The following is a 20,215-nucleotide window of genomic DNA, read 5'->3' on the forward strand; positions in this document are numbered from 1 at the left end:
ATGTACATGGCATTCCAGCATGAAAGGGCGCTGTCCACTGCCTCAGGTCTCCCATTTTATTCACAAGCCTGTGTTGCTTGAGCAAACATCAGCAGTGCAGTTTTAAAGAGAGCCCATCCTGCAGCCAACTGTCCCTGACAATTGCAGAAATTTTGACCCACTTTTTAGCCCGGCAAGCCTCCAGGATTGTGTAATTTTGTACTCGTTGCGCATGTAATACATGGCCAGGGCGCCTTGAGCACCTAGCCTACTTTCGCGCCAATTTGCCACAAAGCAGCTCTTCTGTCGCAGAGGGCCCGGCCGCGGTCCCAGCAACATGCCGGATTGGAAGGAGCAGCTAAAGAATGCGCTGGACGGTGTTAAGTCAGGTGGCAAGTTCGCGATGAGTTGTCGTTGGCTTGCCTGCGATGGACTCCAGACGAGCGTGCCTGAGCGTGTTCCCCACCGCGAAGACATGGCCGGTGCCTGAGATCATGCCGTTTCTCTCAGGTGACCGGTGCTGTCGGTGGGCCTCTGCCGGAGGTGGCCGTGCGCGGCGTGGGAAAGCTGGCCCTTCCCATCGACGCCGGGCAGGCCAAGGACCTCATCTATGCGGGCCAGCCCGCGCCCTACGGCAAGGGAACCAACACTGTGCTAGACCCGAACGTCCGAAAGGCAACCCAGATTGAGGCGGACCGTGTGTGCTTCTCAGAGGGCTGGGATGCGACCCTGCGCCGTCTTGTTACAGGTGAGAGGGCACTTGGCGGTTGTTGTATGGCGCGCGCGGTGAGTGGTCACGGACGTGCGGAACACAGGGCTATTGCTGATGCAGATGTCTACGGGATTGCCGGGTCCTTGATGTGTTGGAGCTACATTGACAGGGGGACGCGCGCCACGCGGACTCGAGGAAGGTGGACGGGTGCCCTGTGCGTGCACAACCCAAACCACGCGTCTCTTTGCAGCTGCCAATCGGTTTGCAAACAACCCGACCATTGATATTGCACCCTTGCTGCGTCGCAGGCGTGGCGACCGCGCTGAGCCTGCCAGGCGGCGGCGCGGGTGTGGAGGCGCGGCTCTACAAACTGTTGGTGTATGAGGCAGGCGGCCACTTCAAGTCCCACCGCGACACGGAGAAGGAGCCGGGCATGTTCGGCACCCTGCTGGTGCAGCTGCCGGTGGAGGGCGGCCACACCGGCGGGCAGCTGTCCATCCGCCATCTGGGTCGAAAGGAGTCTTGGGACACGGCGGCGCCGCCAGCAGCAGAAACGAAGGCGAAGGGCGGCCGCAAGAGCGCTGGTGGCAAGGCTAGCGGCAGCCAGAGTGGCTCTGCCGGCAAGCAGGCGCCAGCCCTTCAATATGCTGCATTCTATGCGGACTGCGAGCACGAGCTGCACACGGTCGAGTCCGGGCTGCGTGTGGTCCTCGCCTACAACCTGGTGCGCGTGCAGAAGCCGGCAGCCGCAAAACCTGCGAAGGGGGCTGCGGCCGCTGCTGCTGCTCAGCCAACGATGGCGCGCCCGGCGATCAGCGCGGCCTCGCTCAAAGCAGTGACGGAGGCGGTGCGCGCGTGGGAGGCTGCGGCCGCCGCGGCGCAGCCGCTGGTCACTCTACCGCTGGCGCACAAGTACACGGAGGCCAACCTGGACTTTGGCGCACTCAAGAGCGATGACGGCGTCAAGGTGCAGGCGTTGTTGCAGTGCCCCCTGCTGGACGTGCACCTGGTGCTGATTTCGAAAACGGTGAGTGGCCGTAAAAGATCCCGCTTTACAAGGAATGGGCTACTGCCAGTTGGGCTGGCGTTCCCTCAACATGCGGCACGATGGCCATGCCCAAATGCTGTCCCACCGGGGATCCCTGATTTGTATGTGTCGGCCTGCGCTGTCTCGTTCTACGCGTGCCCGCAGGTAATTGGCACCAGCTACAACAGCGGCGCCTGCTACCACAAGCGCCGCCGCCGCCACTTCTGCTGGGGCTATGATGACGAGTCGGACAGCGAGGGTTACGAGGACTCGGAGGACATGGCGGAGACGGCCGTGATGGACGAGATCTATGACACCGACACAGCGACGGGGGCGTGGATTTCGCCGCTGTTTGGGCGGCTGCATCAAGGCGCGAGCTTCTACCTGCCCCTGGAGGACAGCATGCTGGACGACGACGAGGTTTTCCCGGATGGCCTGGAGCCGGATGACCGTGAGTACGAGGGCTACACCGGGAACGAGGGCCCGACACTGACGCACGTGTACCACCGCGCCGTGGTGGTGGCGTGGCTGCGCTCGCGCCGGTCGCAGCTGCTGGCCAAGCCCGGCAGCCTCTCCGATGCCATCGCACTGGCGGAGCAGCGGCTGGCGCAGCTACGGGGCTCGGGCAGTGGCGGCCGTGACGACACCAGGGCAGTGGGCGCAGCGAGAACCAAAGCGCAGCCGTATCCGGCAGCGTCCCTGCAGCAATACCTGCTGCAGCTGGAGGAGCGGCAGCCGCACCCGGTGGATGACAGCCGCAAGCAGGCGGACGCCAAGCAGGCGCTGCAGGCGGTGCTGGACTGCGCCGCGAAGGAGGTGCCCGTGTGGATGGGGGGGCGCCCGACTGTGCACAAGGCGCTCACGCTGTTCACCTCACCGGGGGTTGCGCAGCTGTGTGGGCAGCAGTGGCAGCAGCAGGCGTGCGTGCGGGTGGTGCAGAGCCTGACCGCGCCTGCTACAGTCTGGGACCTGACGCAAGAGGGCCTGCCGGCGGCCATTGCCTCTGCAGCCACTGCGCTCTCGTCGACCGCCTTCAATGACGCAGTGGCGGACCTGGTTGCGCGGCAGGCGCCGCGGCAGCCGCGTGACTGCTACCGGCTGGTGGCGCATGAGGCTCTGCCGGCGGCGCTGCGTGTGAGGATGGTGCAGGCCTTCCGCACTGCCGTCTTTGGCAATGAGGCTGCCGCAGCCGGCAATGGTACCGCTGCTGCAGTGGCCGGCGGCAGTGGATGCCTTGCGCAGATGCAGGCGACAGATGTGTGCTTCCTGGCGGGGCTGGTGTTCTCAACAGAGGGCGCCGCGGCAGCGGGCGCAGGAGCAGCCGCGGCGCCCTGCAGCGGCATGGCGGGCGCCTTCACTGCGGCGGTGCTGCGCCGCGGCGACTGCCAGGCACTGCTGCAGGCGCTGTTGAAGGAGGCGGCGGTGCGACAGGCGCTGTCCACTCAGCCGCCGGAGCCGGCGGCAGTGGAGCTGGTTGTGGCCCGTGCTCGGTACCTCGAGCCGCGGGTGCAGCAAGGGGTCCCCAAGCTCGACTTCTCAATGCCAAACGCCTCGTGCGATGATGCCAGGGTAAGGCAACAGAGAGCGAAAGCGCGTGTGCTCTTGTCAACTAGCCGCCACCAGATGTATTAGCGCCCGTGCCGACTAGCCGCCACCCAACAAGTCTGCGCCCAGCTGCTTGATCTGTGATATGATCGCACGCACGCTCCCTCCATTGCTTGATCCCGCAGGTGACCGAGTTCCTTCGCAGCCCCAATCAGTCACAGAAATTCGGTGGCTTCGGCTCCATTGTGGCCGCGCGTCGCTGGGCTAACGCGTACCAGTGTGCTGGCGGCTGCCGTATGCACGCCGCCGCTGCCGGCTCGGGCCGCAACGCGTTCGTGCAGCTCACGAAGGGCCGCGACATCTACAACCAACAGCTCGCGCAATACCAGGCTGCGGTCAAGGAGCTGGCGGAGGTGCGGGCGCTGGTCGGCGCTGCGCCGGCTGCGCCGGCAGCTGGGCTGGCACCGGCTGCGGTGCCCGGGCCGAACGCCGGTGCGGGCGCCGCAGCTGGCCGGGTGGGCGGCGCGGCGGGCAGCGCTCAGGGCGTGGTCGTTCCACGCCAGCAGCAGGCGAACGCGGCTGTCAAGCGCCCGTCTGACGTGGCGGCCGTGGGCGCGGCGGCGCAGCAGCAGCGGCTGCACCAGGCACAGCAGGTGCCGCAGGCGCGCACAGCAGTGGTGCTGGACCTGACTGACGACTGAGCTGGGCCGCGGCTTGTAAGCCTCCGGCCGGGGCCGAGGGGCCAAACTGCGCACGGTGCGCCTACAGGTAGCTGTTACGAGCTATCGCGTGCTCCTGCCCAGCGTGTGACCAGCGCGTGAAGTGCGGTCGAAGGGTCGGAACCCGCATGTGTGTACACGGAGCGTGCTGGACGGCGTGCTAAGAAGTTGTGGGCGAGGACCTGCTGCCCTTGTACGATTAGGATATCAGTGCTGTACGATTGCGTGCCTGCCAGTCGGTGTCGTACATAGCATGTTTGCGACAGTATGCGGCCAGTGTTCGATGTGCGCACCATTTAGACGCATTACCATGTGTATACTTGTTAGGCCTGGGGCCCCGTATGTACATACGGCTCGGCACACGCGGTGTAGGTGTTACGTTTGCATGGAGTATTGCTGTGCTGATGGTGGTCATTTACAGATAGACAGTGGATGGCCGCCAATCCGCCCTCAACGCGGGCATGCATACATGCACGTTGAGGGACGCGAGCTGTGTCTCTTATGAATTGCGTGCGAGGTGCATGCAGTAAGCCGATGAAGGGACACGATGTTCAAGATCCGACTTTGAATAAATGTAAGGACGATTGAGGTTCAGGTCAATCGTCCGCTGCTTCACACGACAAATACCCACGACAAACACCTGACAAGCCTAGCTTGCAATAGTGCGGCATCACACAGGAATGCCCCTAGTACGGTATCACAAAATCCGAACCGACGTTGCCTTTAAGCCTTTGGCACGCCACTGTTTCCAGCAAGGCTCGCCTGCACACTCGCTTGCCCCGTCCCCCCCGCCATTGCTGCCGCCGCCGTCGTGGTGGTGCACACGTGCAGCAGCCACGTGGCCATGTGGCGGATCAGGCGCTGCTCGCGGCCACGTGCGGCCGCCGCCAGGTCGGACAGGAACGCCTGCACCGCCTCACTGCGCTGCAGCGCCGCCAGCAGCACGCCCCGCCCCGGCGCCGTGCCCCTGCCGGCCGCCGAGCGCGTCGCGCGGGCGGTGGTGCGCCCCGCGCTGCTGGGGCCAAAGCCGCCCGTGAGCCCGAACTCGAAGTCATCCAGCCCGTCGCCGTCACCGCCCGCGCTGCCCACCGCGCCAGCGGACGCCTCTGCCGTGAGCCCGGTTGCGCCGCCGGCACCTGCGGCCGCGGAGCTCTGGCCTCGCAGCACCATGGGCGGCGTTGCCGGCGCCTTCCCAGCCGCGCCCGACGGCCAGGTCAGGCCCACGCTCCCGCCGCCCAGCTCATCCAAGACACCACCGCCGTCGCCGCCGCCGTCTTCGATCTCAATGCCGCTGCCGCTGCGGAACACCACACTGCCGTACTGCATCTCCCCCGGCCCCGCAACCGCCGGGCTTGCCGCCAGCACACCCCCTCCTCCGCCGCCGCCACCGCCGCCACCGCCGCCGCCGGCGGCTTCGCCGCCACCGGGCATCTGGTGAGCCGATGCTGTGCTGCGACGGCTGCGTGGCGGCTCTGACAGCTCCTTCTCAAGCGCCACTGCGTCGTCCCAAAACGACGCCTCACCCTCCTCACCAAAACCTCCCTCACCCCCATTCCCGCCATCAGGGTCCTCTGCAACAAGGTTGCAGCACAGCCCGAGCGCCGACGCCCGGACGGCATCGTGCGCCGCCGCCTCCGCGTCCTCCACGTCCGTTGGCCCGTCGCAACCTTCGCCACCCCCGCCGCCGGCTGCGCCCCCCGCGGCAGCTCCCTCGGCGCTTGGCGACCCCGGCAGGGCGCTGGTGGCCAGGCGGCGGAGGCCGCTACTGCGGTTGCGCAGCAGCCCCCGACCCTGGGGGCTGTTAGCAGTGCCAGTGCCGCCACCGCTCTCAGCCTCGGGTGTACGAAGGATCTCTTCCGGCTCCGGTGCCGGCAATGTCATGAGTCCGACCAGGCACACAGCCAGGCTTGACGGCGGCGGGACCGCTGCTGCGCTGCTGCCAGCAGCCGGCGCGCCATCCGCGCCGGCGCCGTCGGCGCCGGGGCCGCCGGCGCCGTCGGCTAGCAGCCGCAGCAGTGCGACCTTGCCGTCACGTGTGGAAGACACGTTTGCCAGTGTGCCCAGCAGCAGCACCGACAGCCGCAGCAACAGCAGCAACGGGCTGGCCCGCGCCACGCTGCCTGCCCCACCACGCCCGCCGGCCCCGCCACCTGCGCCCCCACCAGCAGCGTCTCCCGGCGCTGCCGCCGAGGCGCCGCCGGCCGCGCCGCCGTCAACGCCGACTGCCGCAGGCACCGAGTCCGGCAGCTCCAGTCGACTGCGCCCTTCCAACAGCTGATAGCAGCGCCACAGCAGATGCAGCGCCGTAGGCAGGAAGCCGGCATCGGCGCTGGGCGCGGTGCGACCGCCGCCGACGCCTCCAGCCCCGCCCCCACCGGCGCCGCCACCCGGGCTGCCCAGGCTGCTGCTGCTGAAGCTGGTGCTAGAGCGGAGGAGGCGCCGCAGGTCAGTGGGCTGCATGGCAGGGCCGCCACCGCCGCCACCGGAAATGGAGAAGTCCCCGGACAAGTCGGCTGATGTGCCGGCGGCCCCCAGCCAAGCGCCGAAGCCGCCACCAACGCCCCCGAGGCTGTCCTCTGCACCCAGGCCTCCACCGCCGCCACCGCCCCCGGCGCCACCACTGCTCAGCAGGGCGTCCAAAGCATCCATGCTCGCAGTGAGCGGCGCCGGCAGCAGCAGCACGGCACAAGCCGTGGCGTGCAGGGCGCTCAGGTTCTGAACGGCACCTGCCGCCGCAGCAGCAGCCGACAGCGATGGCGCCAGCGCCGCCCAAATGTCGGCGACCTGGTTAGCGGCGACGCCGCCGCCGCCGCCGCCACCAGCACCAGGTCCGGAGGCAGTAGCGGTAGCAGCACCGGCAGCTGTTGGAGTGCCGGCCGCGGCATCACCGCCGCCGCCGCCGCCGCGTGTAGCGGCTACGCCGAAGCGCGACATGGTCCGCACAGTGAGCCCGTGCGCCGCGCCACTCGCAGCTGCTGGGCCGGCCTGCAGCGCCGGCCCAGGCGTGGGGCCGGTCTGTCCCATCTCGACAGAAGACCGGCCCTGCAGCGCTCCCTCCAGCTGCTGTTGCTGCTGGGCTGCCAACAGCTGCTGTCGCGAGGGGCCGCCCAGACCGCGAGCAGCTGGGCTGGAGGGGGAGCCGGGGCTGCCCAGCGGCGCCACCAGCGGCGTCGCCAGCGGCACTGCCAGGCTAGTCAGCAGCTGGGTCGGCACTGGTGGAGGCGGACTGCCCTTCAGCGGCCCGCCCAAAGCGCCGCCGCCACCATCCGTGGATGTAACTTCGGCCGGGGCCGCCGCGGGAGCGGCGCTGCTGTCAGCGCTACCACCGCCGCGGGCGTTGTTGCTCTTGCCGCGACTGAGGAAGCGCTCGACACCGGGAACGGCGCTCACGCTTGGCGGGTGTGTGATGTCGGACAACGTCGGCGCGGCTGCGGTGTCGAGGCTGGGGCGCTGTGGGCTGCCGGTGCCATGGGACTGGTGGCTCTGGGGCGAGCCGGAGGACCGCTGCTTGTCTTGCGATTGCTGAGGTTGCCTTAATGGTTTGGCGCCTTCACCGCCTGCATCCCCAGTGCTGGCTGTTGCTGCGACCTGGCTCTGGCCTGAGATCTCGCGCACCTCTTTGCCTTGCAGGTGCGCGAGCCCCATTTTTAGCTCAAGCTGTACCTCCGCCTCGCGCTCCTGCTGCTGCTGCGCCTGTGCCTGCAGCGCCTGCTGCTGCCGCTGCTGGCGGCGCTGCTGCAGCTCCAGCAGTCGGCCGCACTCGCCCAGCATGCATGTCAGGCTGTGCAGCGCGCCGCAGCCCAGCATGCGCTCCACGGCGCCGTCACACAGCGCGGCAGCGGCTGTGTCGGGCGGCAGGTCAGCGGCGGGCGGCGGCGGCGGCGGCCCGTTGGCTATGTTGCCTAGAGCCACAGCGCAGTAGGCCTTGATCTGCAAGGCGTCGAAGTGGGATGCCAGACTTAGTTACGCAAGGGCCACCGTGTGCATGCACGCGCATTGGTGCTGCCGCTATGGATGTGCACGCGATGCGCTGTGCAAGTACCCGCATGCAAAGCGGGCGGAAACATGTGCCGTGCAACGTGTGCTGTGCAGCAGGTGTTGCGCTCAGGCGCCGCACCTGCATGCCTCGGCTCTTGAGCGCGGCCGCCAGCGCCTCCACCAGACCCGAGCAGCGGGCCATGGCGCCGCATGCGGGCCAGCCGCCCGCGCCGCTGAGGGCGCTGAGCAGCATGGCCGCCACCCCACACACCTCGTCCAGCGGGCAGCCCAGCAGCCGGACCTGCAGAGCGCGCATGGAAACACACACCGGTCGCCAGAATTGCGGAGGAGCACACACTTTACGACGGTTAAGTTCCGAATCCCAGCACCGGATAGCCAATCCAAGCACAGCGCAGGCAAGCGGTCTCTGCGGGCGGCACGGCAACATGGAGGTGCCCTGCTCCCCGAAGGTGCTCAGATGCCAAGCGGCACAAGCTCACAAGCTCACAGGACACATCGACAATGCCTGGCACACAACCCGCTCGCTCACCGCTGTGTCCAGCAGGCCCTGCACCTGCAGCAGCGCCGCCGCGCCGCCCGCCTGCCCCGCCAGGTGGGACAGGCCGCCCACCGCCTGCAGCCCCATGGTGAGCCGCAGGTCGCCGCTGACGCCCACCATCGCCAGCGCAGCGGTGCGCGCCTGTGGGGCACACACGGCCAACGCACGACACGCGTACGGCTGGTGAGCAATAAGAGAGGGCGGCGGCAGCATGTGGTGCGAGTGACACCGCAGCAAGCACACCCGCACATCGGGGGGAGTCGGTCGTCCCCTCAAGGGGGGTCCCGGGGGGATTCTCACACCTGCTCTGCCGGGTCGATGTCTTTGGTCCGCTGTCGTGCAGCCGCGCCGCCGCCGCCGCCGGGCCCCCCGCCCCCCGGCGCCCCAGGGTGCCGCTCCATGCCCATTGGGTTCACACCGCCGCGCCCACGGCCCGGACCCCCGCCACCACCGCCCAGGCCGCCGCCGCCGCCGCCGCCTGCACCTCCGCCTCCGGCCCCGCCTGCTGCTGCTGCGGGCGGCATGGCCAGTGACGCCAGGTCCAGCAGTGCGCCCGGCAGGCCGTTGTCTGGGGACAACAGCTCGGGCATCTCGGCCGCAGGGATGCCGCCCTGTGGGTGGTGCCGCCGTGACGGGGTGCAGCGGACAGGAGCCACAGGCCCGAGGATGTGCAAGGTCAAGGTGGGTGGGGTGGATGGCAAATACGGTACACAGCGGCACAGCGAACGATGACAACACGGGTGTAGGCAAGGCAGCTCCGGGCCACCTCCCACACACCACACCACCGCTTACCTGCACTGCCAGCTGGCCCAGGGTTGCAGCCGCGAACACACGCGCGCTGGCGAACCGCGCCCGGGTGCCGCCGCGCAGCCCCCGCCGCACCAGCAGGAGCATCACCCGGTGCGCCGCGGCGTCGGTGCGGATCTGAGCACACAAAAACACACACAAGCCGCACACATGGGGTTGTACATCCTTGCGAGCAGGCCATCAAGCTCGGAACATAGTCCCGAAACGCAGCCTGCCCAACTCTGCTCCCCACTCCACTTCCCTCAGACCTGCAGCCCAGACCAACCTGGTACGCCCACGCGCGGCACAGCGGGTTGGACACGAGCGCCCACACCGCCGCCGCCGCGTGTCCCGCCGCCACGTCCAGCACCCCCGGCGGCGCGCCCGACCCAGGCACGGCACTGCCCACACCCAGCCCCAGACCCAGAGCCGCCATGCCGCCGCCGCCACCCGTCAGGGCGCCGCCGCCGCCGTACGGCAGCGGCTGCAGCGTGGGCAGCACCATGAGTTTGACCAGGCTGTGGCAGCTGCTGGAGGCGTACTCGGCGAAGCGACCTGTGCGCGGGTGGGCAGCAGGGTGGCGGGAGCGGTGGCGGGAGGCGTAGCGGGAGGCATAGCGGAGGGGTGGCGGGAGGCGCGCCGGGAGGGGTGGCGGGAGAAGGCATCGTGATGCCGATACGGGGCCCCACAGGGCGGTCGGCACGCATTCCAGGCATGCCATTGGGCAAGCATGTGAAGCACATACACAACTCACCCACGACGCCCAGCACGGCCAGCTGCCCCACCACGCCCGCCGCCGCGCCCGCCACGTCGGCGCCCATGCCGGCATTGCCGGGGTCGGCTGCAGCCAAACGCGAGCGGCGGCAGGTCAGTACACATTCAGTGCACACGCACAAGAGGGCCCCACGGCAAAAACAGCTGCCCTCCCCTCCTCTCGCCTCCCAACCTCCCCTTCCCCCTCCCCCTGCAGCCACGCCTTCCCGCACCCCGGCCCTTCTCCTGCCGCCCTCTCACCCGCCACCTCTTCAGCGCTGTGAAAGTCCACCCAGGCCAGCAGGTCCATCACGTGGTCCACCAGGTGCGCCAGCCGCGCAGGAGACCCAGGAGCGCCGGGGCTGGGCGCCGGAGGCCGAGTCGCGAAACCCGGAGACGAAGGCATAGGCGGCGGCGGGGCGGCGGCGCCGGAGGCGCCTCCGGCGCCTCCGGCGGCCGCCGCTGCCGCGGCGGACTTGACGGCTGTGGGCCGGCCTTGCAGGCTGTGCAGGGCGCGGGGCCCGGCGGCGAGCAGGAGCTGCTTGAGGGCCTCCAGTGCGGCGACGGCGGCCATGCGGTGGCGGCGGCTGCGCAGTGGCGCCAGTGGGTCGGCCTGCGCGGCGTGGCGCGAGGGGCCCGGCAGCGCCAGCACCAGCGCGCTGAGGACGGCCATGGCGTCGTGCAGCGTGAGGCTGGTCTGCGTGTGCGTGGCGGCGGCGGGACCGGGGAGGGTGGGGTAGAATGGAGTTAAAGGGGGGGCGTTGTAGATACCAGCCCAAACTAGCCCAAACTAAACCAACCTCGTGAGTAACATCATGTGTGCTGTAACAGCCGCACTAGCCCCACGCATCGCGACCTTTGACATGGCCACACATTCAACAGCCAATAACCGTGCCCCTGCATCTGCATCTGCATCTGCATCTGCACGTCCTGCCCCACCTTTGCCAGCACGGGGTGGCTCATGGCGTTGGCGAGCAGCACGCACGTGAACAGCCGCAGCCGTGCGCCCACACGCCGCGACAGCTGCCACTCGCCGCCGCCCGGTGGTGGCGGCGGCGCGGCCATAGACGCCCCGGCCGCACCCCCCGACATGCCGTTGTTGCTCACCGGCACCTGCAGGGCAGCAGAGGAGGCGACTCCAGACCTCAGCCAGTGGCTCCCAAACCCCATCCAGTATTAGAGACAGCGGTCAGAGCCTGCACTCCTTTCCAAGCACAAACGCACGACAACTCGCGCGCCTAGACTCGCACAGCGTACGGTGGCCAGTCATGCGCAACACCCTCACCGCCCCCATCTCACAACCCCCGACACTGCGTCATTTCAACATCAGTCGATTAGCTTGTTATGCCTGGAATCTCCACCCACCCATCCCCACCCGCCCCACCTGCACCACCAGGCTCCGCGCCAGTGTCCACAGCAGCGGCAGCAGCAGCTCCTGATCCGCCACCATGGCCTCCAGCCCGCAGCGGTCGGCGGACAGGTTGGCCAGCGCGGCGGCGGCCGCCAGCTGCAGCGGGGAAGCCAAGGGTTGTTTGTGTGTGTTAAAGAGCACAAGGAAAACATAGCGCAAAGACAGGGTTGTTTGTGTGTGTGTGTGTGTGTGTGTGTGTGTGTGTGTGTAGGTGGCGTGTCGTGAGCAAGGGCATCTTCGCTATGACATAGGTGAAAATCCTAACAAAGGGGGAGATGCGGGCACAATACAGCGACGGCAGTTGCGCACCTGCACCGCTTGCGCGCGCGGAGACGGCTCCTGCAGGCTGCCGGGCAGGGCCGGCGGCGCCCCTGCCAGCGCCCGCACCAGGCAGGGCACGGTGGCGGGGTCCGACGCCAGCTCCTGCCGGCCGCGCTCGCTACCAGCCAGGTTGCGGATGGCAGCTGCGGCGCACAGCAGTGCAGGAGGTACGGCGGAGCGCTGAGCAGAGTGTATTTGGGTCACGTCACGCAACAAACCCCACTTTGCATACCGTAAGCAGCCTGTAAATGTAGAAGTGGCCTAACCCAGACCTTCGCTACCCAAGTAGTCAATTCGCTACGGAAACAACGCCCTCCCACTTCCCTCCCACACGCCTCACCCAGCAGCGGCTCTGTAGCAGGCGCCTCGGGGTCGGGTCGGCCGCTGGGCGCCGTCAGCGCCTCCCGCAGCTGCCTCACCAACTCCCGGCCAACGCCCTTGACGCCCGCGATGACGGCGGACGTGGCGGTGTGGCCGGCCAGGTTGCCCACCAGGCCAGCGGCGTAGAGCTGGATGTCGTAGGTGCGGATCTGTGTACGCGGGGTGTGTGACGAGGAGCCGTGTGCGGTACTTGAGACTGCGGATGTGGATACGGCTTGGTTTGCACAGGCAACGGTGGCGGCTGAGGTAGGAGGCTGCATTTTCGCGCGATGTGAAGCAACCAGATGCTGCTTTCGAGCCCCACCGCCATCACGCCCGGTCCGGGCTCACCTTGAGCGCGGTCAGCAGTGCCGGTGCCAGTGCCTTGAGACTGGCGAAGCGCGCCGCCACCGCCGCACTGCGGCTCAGCGCCGCCACCGCCGCCACGCCCCACAGCAGCTGCTGGTGGCCGCACTCCAATGCCCCCACGTCCGGCAGTTCGCCGCTGCTGGCCGCCAGCCCGCCGCGAGACATGCCGGCCGAGTTGCCGCCGCTGGACTTGAGCGAGCGCATCTGTGGGCGGAGGAAAACATGTATCAGCACATTTGTCAGGTAAAAACAAGGAAGAATACCTTATTCACGGTAGCAGAATAGCTTGTATAGCGTGGTGAGAGCCACGCTCTGCGGTCTGCGCACCAGCAGGTCCGCTGCCGCCGCGATCACATCCAGCAGCGCCGCCGCCAGCCCATCCACCGCCGCCAGCGAGGAGGCCGCGGCGGAAGGCGCGGCGGCCGCGGCCGCGGCGACCACAGCCGACGGCGAGGCTGAGGACGGTGCGGAGGCGGAGGCGCCTGCGCCGTCCAGCTGCTGCACCAACGACGCCAGCACGCCCACCGCCTGCAAAGCACCGGCAGCGCGACACGAGAGCCATATGTCAGAGTCAATGCGCCAATGCCAGGCAACATAAGAACACACATCGGAAGGAGCCAGCAGGTCATAGAGGTGAAAGCGGCCCTGTGCACCCACCAGTGTGCGCAAGGCGGTGTCGCCGCTGCCTTGTGCCGAGGTGCCGTAGCTGGTGCTCGCACGCCTGCCGCCGCCCATGCCGCCGCCGGCGTTGCTTTCCCGCTCCCGCTCCTTGCCGCCCGCTCCTCCCGCCTGCTGCCTCAGCACTGCCACCAGGCTGCGAGGAACACCCGACGTCGCCACTGCTGCCGCGCCGCCGGGCGAGCCCACCAGCGCCCACAGAGCCGCCAGGGCCAGGCCCTGCGCACGGCGGCTGCCGGACTCCCGCAGCAACGAGTCCAGCGCCCTGTGTGCGGTGTGTGTGTGTGTGTGTGTTAGAAAAAAACAACAAAACGAAGCCCGCCCAAGCGGCGCCGGAGTTACTTACGGATACCTACCGAATACCGAGCGTCGTGTTGCCGCGTCGACCCCGGTAGTCATACTTACCCGCGTGTGTGTGTGTGTGTGTGTGTGTGTGTGTGTGTGTGTGTGTGTGTGTGTGTGTGTGTGTTATAGGAGCACAAGGAAAACGTTGCGCAAAGACAGTGTATGCGATGCAGCAAAGCGACGGTTTACGGATGTTACCTGAAGTTACCTCGCATACCTGCTGCGGTGTGTGTGTGTGTGTGTGTGTGTGTGTGTGTGTGTGTGTGTGTGTGTGTGTGTGTGTGTGTGTGTGTGTGTGTGTGTGTGTGTGTCGGTCAGGCATGCGGAAGATGCGGTGCCTCAATTACACGCGTCAAAACAGGGCACGCACGTGCGCATCGCATGCCGTACGCATATCTGCAAGGGTGCTCCCTGCTGGCCGCACAGCGCAGCGCCAGACAATGCATGCAGCCCTCTGCTGCAACTACCCCCGGACTCAAAGGAGTTAGTGGGGCCTGCATGGACCTCAAGCCATGTAAGAAGCTCAATGCTCATGCAACTACCGCCTGCGCCACGCACCCGAGGAGGCTGCCGGACCCGGACCCAGGCGGAGGCACCAGCGGCCGCGCGGCGTGTGGCGCCAGCGCCACCACCAGACCCGCCGCCACCGCACGCACGTCCGACACCATGCCGCCGCCGCCGCCCTCGGCCGAGATGAGGGACCCACTGCTGGCGAGCGAGGCCGACCCCGCCCGAACCAGCTTGGAGGGGTCGGGCGTGCCTGGCAAGGACGTAGGCGTGAAGTGGACGGGAAGAGGGCGGTCAGTGGTGTTGGTGAGTTGGGGGCTCGCGGTGCTAGTGGCCCGCGAGGGGAGGCAGCCCAACCCTAGGGTGCAGCCGTGTGGCGGTTTGCCGGATGGGTCAGACTGCCAGGTACGAGGTTGCGAGGGGCTGCCGCCCGTCTGTGTGGCGCGCTTCCGAGCGCTTGCTTTGTTAACCACACGCGCCATAAGTCTTCCCCCACTACCGGTGCCAGACAGCATAGCTGTATCGCGTGTGAAGCACCCGCAGCCAGCAACAGCGTCAGCCGAGCCAAAATCCTCAACAGGTTATGAGCCCCGCGCCGCGATAACCCGCGCGCGGTCGGCCGCTTAGCTAGCTAGGTAGTATGGGGGACTATAGTGGAGTAATGTTGTTAGAGGACGCGTCAAACTACTTTGCGTGGCGTCGCAGCCTGTTGGACCACCTGAACTCCCGGCGTGTGCCTCTCGGAGAATATCTCTTCGCCTACGCTCCGACGACGCCTCGCACGGCGCGCGAGCTGGCTGATGAGAGTGCTGCAGCCGCCAGTTTGCTGCGCATGTCCTGCAGTGAGGGCGTTGCGCAGCAACTCGCACTCGCTCAGCACGCCTACGAGGCGCACGCCTACGTCATCCAGCTGTTCCGCCAGTCAGCGCCGCTGAAACTGGCGCAGTTCGAGTCAGAGCGCGATGAGTTCTGCCTGCGAGAGGGCGAGACCATTGCCTCTTACTTCCTGTGCGCCAGTGACCTGCGGGACCGCATCGGCGCGGTCGGCGGCTCGTGGACCGACCAGCAGGTGCGGCTCAAGCTGCTGGCCGGTCTGCCCAAGCCGCGCTGGGAGAACATCTGCGACATCTGCTACGCCTCTCCAGGCCAGACCCTGCAGCAGCTTTGCGGTTATTTAATGCAGCAGGAGTTCATTAAGAACCAGGAGCAGGCGCGCAGCGGGCACGTCGGCGCCGTCAACCGCAGCGGCGGCCGCGCCGGTGCCGCCGGCAGTGCCGGCGGCGGCCAAGGCGGCGGCGCCGCCAGCAGCAGCGCCATTATCTGCCACTACTGCGAGCAGCCTGGCCACATTCGGTCCCACTGCCGCGTGCGCCTGGCCGATATTGCGGCCGGCATCTTCCGCGCTGACATCCGCTCGCCGCCCCAGCTGAAGCAGCCCGGCGGCGGCGGTGGTGGCGGCGGTGGAGGCGGCAGTGGTGGCGGTGGTGGCGGCGGTGCCGGCGGCCCCAAAGGTGGCGACAGCGGAGGAGGTAAGAAGCGCGGTGGGCGGAGCGGCGGGAGCAGAGGTGCCTCGGGTGGCGCCGGCACTGCCGTCTCCAAGACTGCGCACGTGCTGGTTGTGCGGGGTGTTGAGGACTGGGCCGTGCCTGACGCCGGCAGCAGTCTAATCGTCCGCACCTATGGCGCCGAGTCGGCTGGCTCGGGCGTCAGCAGAGGCTACGGCACGGCCGACGGCGGCATGCCCAGCTCCGGCGTGGTGGAGGGCCACGCCGGTGGCAGTAGCACCAGCACTTACTGCTACAGCGCGGCCGTCAGCGGCTCTCGCAGCAGTAGCACCATCGGCAGCGCCCCGCCTCCCCTGGGCGGTGGCTGCAGCCTGATCAACATGGTCCGCGCGGCGTTCCGGCGCCTTCGCAGCGGACCCAACAGCAGCAGCGCAGGAGCAGGAGTCTCCAGCAGCAGCAGCGGCAGTGCCGGGCTTGCGAGTTCCGGCGGCCGCTCGAGTGTCGTCTGCAATAGCGGAGACACCGTGCTGTATCCCTCCAGCAGCAGCAGCGTCGGGGTGGTGGCGAACGGCAGCGTCAGCGGCAGCCCCAGTAGCGCCGCCGCCGCCAGTGGTGTGCCGGTGGTGGATTCCGGCACCTTTGCCCATATCACGCCGCTGCGTCAGCTGCTTCACAACTTCACGCCCCGCTCGAGGGTGAGGCAAGTGCTGTGGGGGGATGGCCACAGCAGCCCGGTCGGGGGATCGGGCACTCTCCGGATGCTCTCCGGGCGGCAGCGTGTTGATGTGACGGGTGTGCTGTATGTGCCAGCCGCCCAGCTCTCCCTGCTATCTGTGCGCCGGCTGATGGCCAGCGGCGTGAAGGTAGTGTTCGAGGGGGAGACAGTGACCTTAGCGCAGGGTGGCCGCAACCTCCTCAGCGGCCGCCTGCGCGATGGTCTGTTCCCGCTGTCTGTTACCATGCTGCCCGTCGCGCTGGCGACGCCCGCCGTGGCGCCGCCGGCTGCCGGCGGCGGCCCCGCCGCGCCTCCGGGCGGCGGCGGTGGTGCCGCCGCCAACGGCAGTAACACCGGTGTACACCCCAATACCGCCGCCGCGCTTTCAGGCTGCGGCGGCACCACCAGCAGCAGCAGCCTCAGCGGCTCCGGCACTATGAGCAGTAGCAGCAGCATTGGTGCGGCCGCGCCTTCGGGCGGCGGCGGCGCCAGCAGCAGCACCAGCTCGCCGGCGGCTTCTCTGGGCGCTGCGCTCCGTCTGCACCGCCGGTTCGGCCATCTCAGCTGGACTGCGCTGATGCAGATGGTGGGTGGGTCCCTTGTCACCGGCCTGGATGTTGACCTGTGCGCACTTAGCCAGGCAGCCGGGTCGGTGTGCAGCACCTGCATTGAGGCCAAGGCGGCCTCTCTGCCCTTCCCGAACAGCAGCAGCGAGCCGCCACAGCCTCTGGCTCTGGCGCACTCTGACGTGTGCGGCCCTATGCCCACCCTGGGCCGTGGTGGCGCACGCTACTTCATTACGCTGCTTGACGCCGCCACCGGCCTATCAGCTGTTCGGTTGCTGCCCACCAGGGACCACGCTGGTGCAGCGCTGCAGGAGATGATTGCGCAGTTCGAGAGTCACTGCCGCGATAGCGGCAAGCTGCGCATCCTCCGCAGCGACAACGGCGGCGAGTACCACGCTGAGCAGCTGGAGCAGTGGCTGCGTGAGCGCAGCACCGCGCACCAGTTCAGCGCGCCGTACACGCCGCAGCAGAACGGTGCGGCCGAGCGGCTCAACCGCACCCTGATGGAGCGCACCCGCGCCCTGCTGTTTGAGGCTGTGCTCCCCCCCAGCTTCTGGCCTGAAGCTGTGGTGCACGCCTGCCATGTGCGCAACTTAAGTCCCTCCACCAGCTGCAGCAGCACGCCGTGGGAGGCCTTCACCGGCAACAAGCCTAACGTTGCCGACCTGCGCATCTTCGGCTGCCGCGTCTATGTCACCAAACCCGCCGACAGCCGCTCCAAGCTCAGCCCGCATGCCGACATCGGCACGTACCTGGGCCTGCAGCGCAGCTCCGCCGCATCTCGCGTGCTGGTCGGCGGCAAAGTGGTGGTGAGCCGGGACATAGAGTTCGATGAGGATGTACGGGGTCCGGCGTCGCGGCTGGCGGGCACACCGTTCGGGGTAACGGCGGATGCGAGTGGTGGTGGTGGTGGCAGTAGCAGTGCTGCAACGCCCTCGGCCGGCGCTGGCACGGCGCCTCCCCAGGCGCCGGCGGCGCCGGCCAACGGCACACCTCCCCCCACTACGCTGCCGGCGCCTCCCCAGGCGCCGGCGGCCGGGCCCTCACGGCCCGCCACCCGCAGTCAACGCCCCTCACTAACGCCGGCCCTCGGCGCCGTCAGTGAGCCTCCGCTGTCGGCTGCCGCATCCGCGGCGGCGGGCGGCGGGGGTGGCAGCAGTAGCAGCGCCGCCTCGGCTGCAGCAGCGGCCGCTCAGCTGTTTGATAGCGACAGCGACGACGAGACGCCGGCGCTGGCGCCAGCCTCAGATGATGAGGACAGCTACAGCAGCAGCGCTGCGATGACTGCGGCTGCGGACACCGGCGACCCCCGCAGCTATTCGGAGGCCATTAACGGACCACAAGCTGCGGAGTGGCGCGCCGCTATGGAGGAGGAGATGAAGGCTCAACGCGCACACGGCACCTGGCAGCTAGCGGAGCCGCCCCCAGGCGCGCGTCTGCTGGCCAATCGCTGGGTCTTCAAGACCAAGACGCAGCCTGATGGCACCCGGCGCTTCAAGGCGCGCCTGGTGGTCAAGGGCTTTGCGCAGCGGAAGGGCCTTGACTTTGACGAGGTGTTCGCCCCCACCAGCCGCTACGCCGCGCTGCGGGCCCTTCTCGCCATAGCTGTCCGGCGTCACCTGCTGCTGCACCAGATGGACTTCAAAACAGCCTTCCTCAACGGCGACCTCGATGAGGTTCTGTGGATGCAGCAGCCGCAGGGGTTTGAGACCAGTGACAGCGGCAGCGACGGCAGCGGCGGCGGCGGTGAAGGTGCCAGCGGCGGCAGCGGCGCAGACAGCGGCGGCGCAGGCCGCCTCAGTCAGCGGCCGCTGGCGTGCCGCCTGCTGAAGTCCGTGTACGGGCTGAAGCAGGCGCCGCGCTGCTGGTACCGCAAGCTCAGCGAGAAGCTGGGTGAGCTGGGCTTTACGCCGGCCACGGCGGACCCGGCGCTCTTCGTGCGGCAGGACGAGGCGGGTCTGGTCTACGTGCTGGTGCACGTGGACGACCTGTTAGTTGCTGCCGGCTGCCCCGTGCAGCTGGCGGCCGTCAAGTCCGCCATCGGCGCCTGCTTCGAGGTGCGGGACCTGGGAGAGGCCAGCACCTATCTAGGGATGCAGATCAACCGGGATCCCAGCACTGGTGAGATTCTGCTGTTGCAGCGCCGGTATATCGAGGAGCTGCTGCAGCGGCATCACATGCTGGACGCCAAGCCGCGCAGCCTGCCCCTGCCGCCCGGCACGCGAGTGCTGGCGGCCAGCGAGCAGCAGCCAGCGCTGACTGACGGCAGCGAGTACCGCTCGCTGGTAGGCGCCCTCAACTACCTCGCCACCTGCACCCGGCCTGACATTGCCTACGCGCTGAGCCTACTCGCACGGCATATGGCAGCGCCGACCAAGGTGCACTTCACGCTGGCGGTAGGCGTGCTGCGCTACCTGAAACACACCGCCGCCATGGGCCTGCGCTTTCGGGCAGCGGCCGGCGGCGGCGGTGGCGGACATGGTGGTGGCGGAGGCGGTGGCGGCGGTGCTGGCGGCGGCGGCGGTGACGGCTCCTTTCTCGGCTACTGCGATGCCGACTGGGCCGGAGATCCGCTGACTCGCCGCTCGCAGACCGCCCTTCTCTTCAGCCTGTACGGGACGGCGGTGACCTGGTGCAGCCAGCGGCAGCACACCGTCGCCGCCTCCTCCGTGGAGGCTGAGTACCAGGCTGCGGCCGCAGCGACCAAAGAGGCGCTGTGGCTGCGCAAGTTGGCGGCTGACCTGGGCCTGAACGGCGGCGCCGTCACCATCCGCTCCGACAGCCAGGGCGCTATCAGCCTGGCGCGCAACCCCATCTCCTCGTCGCCGCTGTCGAAGCATATCGACATTCAGCACCATCTGGTGCGCGAGCGCGTGGCGCGCGGCGAGGTGGCGGTGGAGTATTGCCCAACTGAGGAGATGGTGGCGGACGCGCTGACGAAGGCCCTGCCGGAGGCCAAGTTCGCTTTCTGCCGCGCGGCGATGGGCGTCAGCACCTAATTAAAGGGTTCTGTCGAGGACAGAAGTTGCTGGGGCAACTTGTTAGCGAAGGGTACTGCATTCTAGGCCCGGGACCTTATTGGGTTCTGCCAGTGAGCAGCTAGAGACGTGCCGAGTGCAGACCTGAGAGAGAGACACCAACACGGTGCTCTGTTAGAGGGGGAGCAAACTGCTCCCGTACCCTGACTTGCCTGCTCCTGTCCTGAGTTATCAGTTGGCTGCCAGACGGCGGTTTGCTGCAAGACCTGGTTTGGTCTGAGGGGGAGTGTTGGTGAGTTGGGGGCTCGCGGTGCTAGTGGCCCGCGAGGGGAGGCAGCCCAACCCTAGGGTGCAGCCGTGTGGCGGTTTGCCGGATGGGTCAGACTGCCAGGTACGAGGTTG

At 68.0% G+C, this 20,215-nt stretch overlaps 3 protein-coding genes across 4 annotated transcripts; 2 read left to right on the forward strand and 1 right to left on the reverse strand.

The window, feature by feature from the left end:
* Positions 1-107: 107 nt before the first annotated feature.
* On the forward strand, positions 108-3,995 carry CHLRE_03g186700v5 (uncharacterized protein). Its single transcript, XM_043061119.1, has 5 exons — positions 108-371; positions 490-727; positions 1,000-1,718; positions 1,884-3,287; positions 3,449-3,995. Exons 1-5 carry the CDS (start codon positions 345-347, stop codon positions 3,962-3,964), a joined length of 2,904 nt encoding a protein of 967 aa, XP_042926248.1. The 5' UTR covers positions 108-344; the 3' UTR covers positions 3,965-3,995.
* Positions 3,996-4,021: 26 nt separating this feature from the next.
* CHLRE_03g186750v5 (uncharacterized protein) lies at positions 4,022-14,677 on the reverse strand. The gene is made up of 17 exons (XM_043061120.1): positions 14,549-14,677; positions 14,101-14,302; positions 13,177-13,462; positions 12,847-13,047; positions 12,502-12,723; positions 12,131-12,320; positions 11,779-11,933; positions 11,443-11,565; positions 10,998-11,171; positions 10,320-10,755; positions 10,060-10,146; positions 9,592-9,860; positions 9,312-9,443; positions 8,822-9,130; positions 8,511-8,660; positions 8,100-8,261; positions 4,022-7,912 (listed from the first exon to the last, which is right to left on the reverse strand). The coding sequence occupies exons 1-17, from the start codon at positions 14,562-14,564 to the stop codon at positions 4,706-4,708; spliced, it is 6,321 nt and encodes a 2,106-aa protein (XP_042926251.1). The 5' UTR covers positions 14,565-14,677; the 3' UTR covers positions 4,022-4,705.
* Positions 14,548-20,209, forward strand: CHLRE_03g186800v5 (uncharacterized protein). 2 transcript variants are annotated; one of them, XM_043061121.1, is made up of 1 exon: positions 14,548-20,209. In XM_043061121.1, the coding sequence occupies exon 1, from the start codon at positions 14,690-14,692 to the stop codon at positions 19,832-19,834; it is 5,145 nt and encodes a 1,714-aa protein (XP_042926249.1). In that variant the 5' UTR covers positions 14,548-14,689; the 3' UTR covers positions 19,835-20,209. The 2 variants fall into 2 exon arrangements, with proteins under 2 accessions (XP_042926249.1, XP_042926250.1); XM_043061122.1 differs by having other exon boundaries at positions 14,798-20,209.
* The last annotated feature ends 6 nt before the right edge of the window (positions 20,210-20,215 follow it).

Source organism: Chlamydomonas reinhardtii, chromosome 3 (assembly GCF_000002595.2).
Source record: "Chlamydomonas reinhardtii strain CC-503 cw92 mt+ chromosome 3, whole genome shotgun sequence".
NCBI classification, from domain to species: domain Eukaryota; kingdom Viridiplantae; phylum Chlorophyta; class Chlorophyceae; order Chlamydomonadales; family Chlamydomonadaceae; genus Chlamydomonas; species Chlamydomonas reinhardtii.